Source organism: Rhinopithecus roxellana, chromosome 12 (assembly GCF_007565055.1).
Source record: "Rhinopithecus roxellana isolate Shanxi Qingling chromosome 12, ASM756505v1, whole genome shotgun sequence".
NCBI classification, from domain to species: Eukaryota; Metazoa; Chordata; class Mammalia; order Primates; family Cercopithecidae; genus Rhinopithecus; species Rhinopithecus roxellana.
The window spans coordinates 5466197-5477934 of NC_044560.1; the positions used below are offsets into that span (position 1 = coordinate 5466197).

General features: G+C 51.3%; 1 protein-coding gene across 1 annotated transcript; it reads left to right on the plus strand.

Annotated features, from left to right (window-relative positions):
- Positions 1-4669: 4669 nt before the first annotated feature.
- Positions 4670-5200, plus strand: LOC104663072 (40S ribosomal protein S12). Its single transcript, XM_030912827.1, has one exon. It carries the CDS (start codon positions 4753-4755, stop codon positions 5149-5151), a length of 399 nt encoding a protein of 132 aa, XP_030768687.1. The 5' UTR covers positions 4670-4752; the 3' UTR covers positions 5152-5200.
- Positions 5201-11738: the final 6538 nt, after the last annotated feature.

Consider the following 11738-nt stretch of genomic DNA (forward strand, 5'->3'; position numbering starts at 1 on the left):
GCCATGGCAGACGGATCACCTGAGGTCAGGAGTTTGATACCAGGCTGGACAACATGGCGAAACCCCATCTCTACTAAAAATACAAAAATTAGCTGGGTGTGGTGGCGCATGCCTATAATCCCAGCTACTCAGGAGGCTGAGGCAGGAGAATCGCTTGAACCTGGGAGGTGAAGGTTGTAATGAGGCGAGATCACACCACTGCAGCTTGAGCAACAGAGCAAGACTCCATCTCAAAAAAAAAAAAAAAAAAAAAGAAGGGTAGTAGTTCATGACATCTGACAATGATATGAAAATCAAATTTCAGGCTGGGAGTGGTAGCTTACACCTGCAATCCCAGCATTTTGGGAGGCCAAGGTGGGCAGATCACTTGAGGTCAGGAGTTTGAGACCAGCCTGGCCAACATGGTGAAAACTCATCTCTACTAAAAATACAAAAATTAGCTGGACATGGTGGTGGGTGCCTGTAATCCCGGCTACTCAGGGGGCTGAGGCAGGAAAATTGCTTGAATCTGGGAGGCGGAGGTTGCAGTGAGCTGAGATCATGCCACTGCACTCCAGCCTGGATGACAGAGTGAGACTCCGTCTCAAAAAAAAAAGAAAAGAAAATCCAATTTCAGTGTCCATATATAAGGTTTGACTGGGACAAGGTTTCATCCATTCAGAAGCTATAGGCCGTGTGTGCTCTCCAATGGCAGAGTGGAGGATTTGCACCGAGACTGGTGAACTGCAAAGCCTAAGCTTCTCACATCGAATCCTTTAGAGAAAAATTGTGGAGCCTTTGTGACATAGTATTTTAGACACCCAGTGGTATTTTAGGGACCCAGTGGTAAACAGGACAGACAGAAATTGGGGCCCTTGTGGTTTCCATCCTGGAGGGGGATGCCTCTCTCCAGCATTGCCTCTTTCTGAGGGCAGAGACCACTTGGATGGGATCGGCTCCTGGTTCTAAGATTTCTCCTTTTCCTCTTCCCAGGAGTGGAGTCAGCTGTCACAAGGAGCCGGTGACCCGTAAGGCCAGGACCTGCCGGAACCTCCTGTGTTGCTCGCTCTCCAGCCCTCTGGGAGAGGTGATGTGGGCCTCATGGGGCCAGCGCAGAGCACGCTCTCTGGCATGCCGTTTATGACACGGTTGTAATGGGCTCCAGGCCAGGAAAAACACATACCCGCTTCTACAAAAGCGAGTCCTTCTCATGAGCGCACTCCCTCTCCCTGGTGGAGTAGCAGTGGGAACATCCCTTACCCTGAGCTGAATTTTATTGTTTTGTTTTTCCTTCAGGGACAAACCGTTCACTCAAGGACAGGCACCAAACCTTGTTGTCTGGGGAGGGGAGGCCACCTCCCATGGCTCCCCTGCAGAGACTCACATGGTCCTTGGAGCTCTCCCTTGAAGGCTGTGAACAAAGATGGAGCAGTCCAGCCTGGGAGTTCATAGTTCCCCTTGGAGCCTCTTGGCTCGGCAGGCCTCTGACCTCAAGGTTGCTTGGCTGAGCAGGATGCTCCCAGAGTGCTCCCTCTGTGTTCCTTGGTGTCAAGATATGCCTGTGTCAGTCCCCGAGTGGCCCGGCAGCTGGCTCAGGCTTGGCCACCCTTGCTCAGCTGGAGAGCCCCTCCATCAGTGGAGGCAGCCTCGTCAGTGGCTAACAGCAGGGGCCTGGAGCCAGAGTGCTGGGGTACAAATGTCACTCTGCCACTTAGCAATGGGGTGACCCCGGGCAGGCTGCTTAACCTCTCTGTGCCCTTGCATCTATAAAATGTGGTAATAATAGTGCCTGCCTCGTAAAGTCTTTATGAGAATTAAGCAGCTTAGTGTTTGTAACATACTTAAAACAATGCCTGCGTGCAGGCCAAAGCAGCTCCGTCTAGGACACTAACCCACTGTGTTGACGTCTGATTAACACGAGTTCCAGGAATGCCTCTAAGATTTTTATTGTGTCTACTGCTCTTGTATAAGAACATGTACTTACAGCATATTCTGCCTTTAGGTCAAAATCACCTTTCAAAACATATATTAAAAAATATAAATAGAGACAGGGTCTCACTATATTGCCCAGGCTGGTCTTGAACTCCCAGCCTCCAAAGATCTTCCCACCTCAGCCTCCCAAAGTGCTGGGATTACAGGTATGAGCCGCCATACTCAGTCCCAGAACAACCTAGACCATAAGTCCTGCCCTTAGGCAGATTCATTTGGCGTGCTTACCTTTCTCTACAATTGTCTTATACATTGCTTCCCTATTGGTGTATAAGCCCTGGGTCTGGGAGGGAATGGCGTAGGGATCCACCATCTTGCCTTGTGGCTGCCTGAAATAATGGCTTCTGTTCCTAAGTACCTATTAAATGTTCCTTTCTGAGCCTAGGTGCGGTGGTTCATGCCTGTGATTCCAGCATGTTGGGAGGCCGAGGCAGGTGGATCATTTGAGGTCAGGAGTTTGAGACCAGCCTGGCCAACATGGTGAGATCCCATCTCTACTAAAAATACAAAAATTAGCCAGGTGCAGTGGCAGGTGCCTGTAATCCCAGCTACTTGAGAGGCTGAGGCAAGAGAATCACTTGAACTCGGGAGGGAAAAGTTGCAGTGAGTCGAGATCTGGATCTACTGCACTCCAGCATGGGTGACAGAGCGAGACTCTGTCTCAAAGACAGAAAAAAAGTTCCTTTCTGAGAAAAAATTTATCAGCCTCTTTGTTCTGGCTCTCAGCTCCCTTGGACTTTGGGGGTAGGTTTGCACAGATTTGCACACTGCAAAACAATGGTGGCACAGAATGTTCTATGTGTTTTTGCAACATAAACGAACAGAGGGTGGTCCTCAGAGGGACCCTGGCTCTCTCCTTCTCTCTGTTCCCAGAGCACTTTATGACTGTGTTCTTCTAGCACCTGGCTGTTCTGTTGTAGGGTCCAGGGTGGGCACTACCTGAAATATCCATGCCCCATCCATTACCTGGCAGAGCACCTGGCTCAGTGTAGGTGCCGGCAGAGCACCTGGCTCAGTGTAGGTGCCGGCAGAGAACCTGGCTCAGTGTAGGTGCCGGCAGGGCACCTGGCTCAGTGTAGGTGCTGGGTAAATGAATGAATGAATAAGACACCCCCACCTTTCCCAAATTGGTAGAAAATGTTTCTGGAAAAATGAGTTCCTGTGAAGGAAGCTTTGACCGTAATTTCCAAAGGAATTTCAAAGCTGGGTCCATGTTTCCAGGGTCATCCATCACGGATGCTGGGTCTGGCTGGGAACTTGGAGGTTCGCTAAGTGAGCCCAAAGCGAGCACGTGGCAGGGAGGGAAGAGTAGGTGCTTGTATGACAGGAAGGTGAAGGAGGCTTCCAGAGGAGAAGCTTTGGGCCAGCCAGGACCTGCCGGGCTCAGTACAGGAGAGAAGCCACACCTGCTGGCACTCAGCCAGTGCTGGGTTCCCCCAGGACAGTGTGGAAAGGGGGGCTTGTTTGTTCTTTTAGGCTAAGTCTTAGGAGAGACTCGGTTATTAGAATTTTAGGGGCTGGAGCCAAGTGTGGTGGCTCATACCTATAATCCCAGCACTCTGGGAGGCCGAGGCAGGAGGATCACCTGAGGTCAGGAGTTCAAGACCAACCTGGCCAACATGGTGAAACCCTCCTCTACTAAATATACAAAATTAGCCGGGCGTGGTGGTAGCTTCTCTGTAATCCCAGCTACTCGGGAAGCTGAGGCAGGAGAATTACATGAACCTGGGAGACAGAGGTTGACGTGAGCCGAGATTGCGCTACTGCACTGCAGCCTAGGTGACAGAGAGAGGCTCTGTCTCAAAAAAAAAAAAAAAAAAAAAAAAAGGACTGGCCGTGGTGGCTCATGCCTGTACTCTCAGCACTTTGGGAGGCTGAGGCAGGTGGATCACTTGAGGTTGAGACCAGCCTGGCCAAAATGGTGAAACCCTGTCTCTACTAAAAAATATAAAATATTAGCTGGGAGTGGTGGCATGCACCCGTAATCCCATCTACTCGGGAGGCTGAGGCAGGAGAGTCACTTGAACCCAGGACGCAGAGGTTGCAGTGAGCCGAGATCGCACCGCTGCACTCCAGCCTGGGTGACAGAGTGAGACTCCATCTCGAAAAAAAAAAAAAAAAAAAAAAAAGAAAAGAATTCTAGGGGCTGGGTGTGGAGTTGGTCCAGGGGAGTTAAATATGATAGTTGGCTCCTAAGCCCAGCAGCTCCAAGGGGCATGGAGAAATAATCTTTGATCCCTGACAAGTCCGTGGTGGCACCAGCAGGGGAGCAAGTCCACCCCAAGGAATCATAACTGATCTTGCCTGCAGTTCGGAGGAACTATGCATCTCGGTCCTTTGGTTCAGGTCCTCTCTTGGTAGCCAGTTTCCAAGTGGTCCTGGGTTACCCAGCTTAGCCCCACCCATCTGTCCACACCTTAGCTGGCATCCAGAGGCGATGGTCAGGTGAAAGGCCTGATATCACCATCTTTGCTGGTCTCCAAGTTAGAATCAAGTGAGGAAGTGGGGGACAGTAGATGACCCTGTCTAACAGTCTCTGGGCTCTCACATTGAAAAACGAGAATGCGGCTGGGCGGGGTGGCTCAAGCCTGTAATCCCAGCACTTTGGGAGGCCGAGGTGGGAGGATCACTTGAGGTCAGAAGTTCGAGACCAGCCTGGCCAACATGATGAAACCCCACCTCTATTAAAAATACGAAAATTACTCTTTCCCTGCCTCCGCGGAGTCGCGCGGAGGCGGAGGCTTGGGTGCGTTCAAGATTCGGCTTCACCCGTAACCCACCGCCATGGCCGAGGAAGGCATTGCTGCTGGAGGTGTAATGGACGTTAATACTGCTTTACAAGAGGTGCTGAAGACCGCCCTCATCCACGATGGCCTAGCACGTGGAATTCGCGAAGCTGCCAAAGCCTTAGACAAGCGCCAAGCCCATCTTTGTGTGCTTGCATCCAACTGTGATGAGCCTATGTATGTCAAGTTGGTGGAGGCCCTTTGTGCTGAACACCAGATCAACCTAATTAAGGTTGATGACAACAAGAAACTAGGAGAATGGGTAGGCCTCTGTAAAATTGACAGAGAGGGGAAACCCCGTAAAGTGGTTGGTTGCAGTTGTGTAGTAGTTAAGGACTATGGAAAGGAGTCTCAGGCCAAGGATGTTATCGAAGAGTACTTCAAATGCAAGAAATGAATAAATAAATCTTTGGCTCACAAAAAAAAAAAAAAAAAAAAAAAAAAAACGAAAATTAGCCAGACGTGGTGGCATGCACCTATAGTCCTAGCTACTTAGGAGGCTGAGGCAGGAGAATCCCTTGAACCAGGGAGGCAGACGCTGCAGTGAGCTGAGATTGAGCCACTGCACTCCAGCCTGGGCGACAGAGCAAGACTCCGTCTCAAAAAAAAACACAACAACAAAAACCCATGAATGCAGTCATTATAAGAGCATCAGACAGACTTTGGGTGGTGTTGAAAGGCCTGGTCAGATCACTGGGGCTGGGGGGGCGACCTCCACCCCTCCTCCAGCTGTTGGTATCAGACGTCTCTCTGTGAGCCGCTGCAGGCAAGGGAGCAGGGGGGCTCCAGAAGTTGACCTCAGCAGAAGCAACAACTGATGGCTGCAGTATTAGAAATTGCATCCTTAAATATGGGACAGAATGGGAGCTGGCCGCTTGCTCGGATAAAGGCTGCTGGCGTAAATTTAAACTCTGTATCTTTGGAGAAAACTTGGAAAATAACCTCTTTTTTTTTTTTTTTTTGACGGAGTTTTTGCTCTTGTCTCCCAGGCTGGAGTGCAATGGCGCAATCTTGTCTCACTGCAACCTCTGCCTCCTTGTTCAAGCGATTCTCCTGCCTCAACCTCTTGAGTAGCTGGGATTACGGGTGCATGCCACCATGTCTGGCTAATTTTTTGTATTTTTGGTAGAGATGGGGTTTCACCATGTTGGTCAGGCTGGTCTTGAATTCCTGACCTCAGGTGATCCACCCACTTCGGCCTCCCAAAGTGCTGGGATTATAGCGTAAGCCACCGCGCCTGGCCAATAACCTCTCTTTTAAAACAGTGTTCCAAGGCATTGTGTTCATTCATTCATTCGACAAAGGTGAACTGAGGTCTTAATATGGCCCAAGCATGGTACTGGGCAGCCATGGCCAGATACATACCTTGCTCTGAAAAATCCCAGTGTGGCTGTACTGGGGGCGGACGGGAGACACAGACAGATAACTGACAGGAACTTGAGGGTCAGTGCTGCGAGGAACCACACGTGGGGTTGTGGGGGACCCGGGAGGCCGCCTTCCAGATGGAGGAGAGGAGGGTGCTGAGTCAGGGAAGCGTTTTTGGATGGGGTCACACCTGAATCGAGTGTGAAAGGATGAGTAAGCGTTTAGGGGCTGGGAGGGGGCGATGAGAGTGTCCGGGCAGAGGAGACAAGAGCAAGGACGCTATGGCAGGAGGAAGTGTTGTGTGCAGGTATGCATGTGTGTATATGCATGTGTATATATGTGTGTATGTCTGTAGGTGCATATGTGTGTGTGTAGCGTGTGTGTATGAATGTGTGTATGTGCATGTGTATACATGTGTATGCCTGTGGGCGCATATGTGTGTGTGTAGCATGTGGGTATGCTTGTGTGTAAATGCATGTGTATATGCGTGTGTCTGGGTGCATGCGTGTGCATATGTGTGTGTAGCATGTGTGTATGCATGTGTATATGCGGGTGTGTATATGTGTGTATACGTGTGTGTCTGTGGGTGCATGTGTGTGCATATGTGTGTGTAGCATGTGTGTATATGTGTGTATACATGTATGTGCATGTGTGTGCATGCATGTGTATACGTGTGTGGGTGCGTATTTGTGTATGTGTGTGTGTCTGTGGGTGCATATGTGTGCATGCGTGTGGGTGTGTCATGCATGTGTGTGTGTGAGAAAAATTGTGGGGCTGGTGTGTTAACTGAGAGGCAGGGGTACAAAGCCTCAAAGGGGAGGGAGGACCCCTTAAGAGGGAGGCTGCATTTTATTCCACAAGGAATGGGAAGGTGCCAAGGCAGAGGAGTGAAAGTGGAGTCCCGCTTGCCACAAATATTAATCAGGTCTCTTTTAGTTGCAAATTACAGACTAGTTCCAACTAACTTAAGTACAGAAGGTATTAATGGTTTTCAAAAGTAAACAACCTCTAAGGCTAGTTCTGCCTTCAGGTAGAGCTGGATCCAGGAGCTCAGGTGATATTGACAGGGATGGGCCTCCTCTTTGTCTCTGTTTTCCTCCTTGTGGGTCTCATTCTCAAGTGGGTGTGCACTGCATGGCAGCAAAGGTGACTGCCAGCGACTCCAGCCTCCTGTCCTGCAGATTCAGCAGATGTCCTGAGAGTGTTCTCACAGGCTGGGATTGAGTCACAAACTTCCCTCAGAAACTGATCATGATGACTCTGATTTGTACACCTTGGGCCATGTGCCTGCCCATGAAAGCAGGGGGTGAGGCAGTCATGGGGACTGAAGGGAGGTCAGGACAAGGAGAGAAGGGAGCTGTGCAGATGTCTGACTCCACTGGTATGAAATATCCAGAATGCATAAATCATAGAGTCAGAATGCTGACTAGTGGGTGACGGGAGTGATGGGACGTGAGGAGGAGGAGTGACTGCTTCATGGGTAGGGAGTTTCCTTTTGGGGGGATAAAAATGTTTTGGAAATAGGTTGCATGACACTGTGATTGTACTAAATGCCACCAAACTGTTCACTTTAATTTCATTTATTTATTTATTTGAGACAGGATCTCACTCTGTTGCCCAAGCTGGAGTGCAGTGGTGTGATCACAGCTCAATGCAGCCTCAACCTAGGTCCTAGGCTCAAGCAATCCTCCTGCCTTGGGCTCCCGAGTAGCTGGGACTACAGGTGCATGCCATCATGCCCAGCTAATTAAAAAAAAATTTTTTTTTTTTTAGAGGTGGGGTCTCACTATGTTGCTCAGGCTAGTCTTGAATTCCTGGGCACAAGTCACCTCCTGCCTTGGCCTCCCAACATGCTGGAACTGCAGGTATGAGGCACCATGCCTGGCAAACTGGTCACTTTAAAAATGGTGAATTTTGGCCGGGCACGGCGGCTCACGCCTGTAATTCCAGAACTTTGGGAGGCTGAGGTGGGCGGATCCCTTGAGGTCAGGAGTTTCAGACCAGCCTGGCCAACATGGTGAAACCCCTTCTCTACTAAATATACAAAAATTATCTGGGCGTGATGGCAGGCACCTGTGGTCCCAGCTACTTAGGAGGCTGAGTTAGAAGAATTGCTTGAACCTGGGAGGCAGAGGCTGCAGTGAGCCGAGATTGCGCCACTGAACTCCAGCCTGGGTGACAAAGCGAGACTCCACCTCAAAAAAAAAAAAAAAATTTTTTTTTTTTAAATGGTGATTTTTATGTAATGCAAATATCATCTCAGTAAAAAAATTTTAAAATGACAGTTGTCCCTATCCCTCATCCCCAGACGTCCTGGGACACTCCCCACCTCCGTAGGGGCTGCTAGACGAGGTGACTCCTTTCCTTCCTTTTCTGCCTGTTTTCTCCCTTTTTAAACTTCAGAGGGTTTGGGACCTACAGTGGATTTTAAGCCAGAGGCTACTACAGGGTAATTCCGGGCATGGTGGTTGGCAGGGCCGTAGCCCACTGCTGGGACCTTGGGCATGCTTCTGTGGCTTTTCCAGAGGCCAGTTCCTGTATTTTCATGAGATCTGGTCGAGCAAGCTCCAGTGAGGTGCCAGGGACATCTTGTTCAGAGGAGAGCTGGTGACCGGGTTTTCCTGGCAGAACTTTAGCCAGCTGCACCTGTGTTCCTCTGGGCTGTGGGTGGAGGAGAGGGTGCTGTCACAACTTAGGGTCCAAGCTGCAGCTCCAGCGGGCGGGGAAGACTTGGAGCACCGAATTTCCATCATCGCTTGGCGCGGGGGATGCTTGGTGACGCCACCATGAGAAAGGGCTGGGCTTGGGGAGGAGCCATGCACACTGGAATTGTAAAGAGGAAAGAGGGTTTTGGCTCACTTTCTGAGCAAATCCTCCATGCTGGGGTTTGGGCAGAGCCCAGAGCTGCCTCGGGGCTCTCCCAGAGCGAGCCTGCATTGGCTCCTTCAGGAACCGGAGTTTCCATCCAAACCCTCTTCCTTGGGTTGCTCAGCGCAAGCCGGCGGTGGTGGGATGACGACTGCTGGTCTCTAGCAGGCTGGCACTGCGCTTGTCTGGCGTGGACATGGGGACCCGTCTCTTGGGCTGAATTGTGCTCTCTGCTCCTCTTTGATTTTTTTTTTTTAGGCAGAGTCTCACTCTGTCACCCAGGGGAGTGCAGTGGCACGATCTCAGCTCACTGCAACCTCTGCCTCCTGGGTTCAAGCAGTTCTCCTGCCTCAGCCTCCCCAGTAGCTGGGATTATAGGTGTGCGCCACCACACCCAGCTAATTTTTGTATTTTTAGTAGAGATGGGGTTTCTCCATGTTGGTCAGGCTGGTCTTGACCTCCTGACCTCAGGTGATCCACTCGTCTCAGCCTTGCCAAGTGCTGGGATTACAGACGTGAGCCACCGAGCCCAGTCTCTGCTCCTTCTTTGAGCTGGAGACAGGCTGAGCTCCAGCCTGGGGGTCTAGTCCGCCTGTACCCACTTCCACCCGCTGCATGGGTCAGAATCTCAAGTTGATTCTGCAAGCTCCTTTCAGGGATTTTCCTGCAAATTGAAGTTAGAGGATAACTGGAGTATGGAACCACATTTTTTTGTTGTTGTTGTTGTTGTTTTTAGATGGAGTCTCGCTCTGTCGCCCAGGCTGGAGTGCAGTGGCACGATCTCGGCTCACTGCAAGCTCCGCCTCCCGGGTTCACGCCATTCTCCTGTCTCAGCCTCCCGAGTAGCTGGGACTACAGGCGCCTGCCACCTTGCCCGGCTAATTTTTAATAGAGACGGGGTTTCACCTAGTTAGCCAGGATGGTCTCGATCTCCTGACCTTGTGATCCACCCGCCTTGGCCTCCCAAAGTGCTGGGATTACAGGCGTGAGCCATTGCGCCCGGCCTGTTTGTTTGTTTTTTAGACAGTCTCACTCTGTCAACTAAGCTGAGTGAGGTGGCACGATCACGGCTCACTGCAGCCTTGACCTCCTGGGCTCAAGTGATTCTCTCGCCTCAGCTTCCCGAGTAGCTGGGGCTACAGGTGTGCAGCACCACACCTGCCTAATTTTTGATTTTTTGTAGAGATGGAGAATCTTGCTATGTTGCCCAGGCTGGTCTTGAACTCCTGGACTCAAGTGATCCTCCCACCTCCGCCTCCCAAAGTGCTGGGATTACAGGCGTGGGCCACCGCTCCTGGACAGGACCGGGTTTTGCTCTTGAAGGCCGAGGATTTCCCACCTGTTTCCCCGCTGCTTGGATGTTGCAGGACAGGAATTCTCGAAGAGGTCGGCTTCTGGCAAAGACAGTATGGGTGGTGGGTCCTGGGCCAGGTGGCCTGGGTTCAAATCCTGACTCTACCACTTCCCAGCTGAGGGACTGCTGTGCAAAGCACTTCACATCACTGATCCCCAGTTTTCTCATCTGTACGAAGTGGGCAGGCCTCCATGATTCATGTCCACCCAGACCCTTAGAATGTGACCTTATTTGGAAATAGGGCCTTTGCAGAGGTAATTAAGGATCCTGATATGACATCATCCTGGATGTAGGGTGGGCCCTATATCCAATGGCTGGTGTGCTTATAAAAAGAGGAGACATGGAGACATTCGCAGAGGGGAGACGGCTGTGGGAAGACAGAGACAGACAGTGGGGTGATACGGCCACCAGCCGGGGAACGCCTGGAGCTCCCGGAAGCTGGAAGAGGCCAGGAAGGATTCTTTCTTAAAGGCTTCAGAGAGATTGTGGCCTGCTGATATCTTGATTTTGGACTTCTGGACTCCTGAACTGCAAAAGAGCTCATTTCTGCTCTTTTAAGTCACCCAGTTTATGACGACTTGAAATGGCAGCCCCAGGAAATGAATACACCCTCTCAAAGGACAGTTATCACCTAAAGCCTTTGACACACAGCACATAGTAGGTGCTCAATAAACAACCACTAGGATCCCTGTGCTGCCTTCTGCAGGAGTGGGAGGTAGGAGGTGTGGACACAGGAAGAGGGACTGTCAGGATAGCTCTGTCACCTTTCAGAGCAGCAGCCTGTGGCTCTGGAGGGGACCATCTCGGGGTATCCAGGGGCCCCCAGCTCCTGCTGCTGCTGGGTGTCACCCTGCCCTGCTGGCTGGTGGCTGAGGCTGGAGCCCTTGAAGGACAGAGGTGGAGGGAAAGTAAGGAGTCTGCTGTGAAGGGCAGCTGCAGGGCCGAGGGCCGAGGCCTTCGATAGGGATGCTGGCAGCTGTGAATCATGGCCCACAGGCCAATCGCTGCCTGCTGACAAATCACACCCCATGAGGAGGACAGCTGTGACCTCATGCTAGTTGTCAAACACTCAGGGCCCCTCCCAGCTCTGCCCAGTGCTTCAACTTGGCCCGGAGGGAGCTGTCCCCACCCCACCCCTGCCCAGCGTTGTGTGTTCTCCTCTCCCCTGCACACATAGCAGGACAATCAGACCTTCCGAGCCAAGACTTTAGTGGCGGTTTATGATTTGGATGCTTTGGGAATGGGTGAGGCCAACAGTTTCCACTTCCCTGAGGGCAGCCGAGTTGTAAACCCTGGAAGATGTTCTGCACATCTGCCACAGCTGCCTGGCCAGGGAGCGCTGGGATACGCCTGGGAGGGTGTGTTCTCAGGGCTGGAGTCCCATTCTCTCCTGCCTT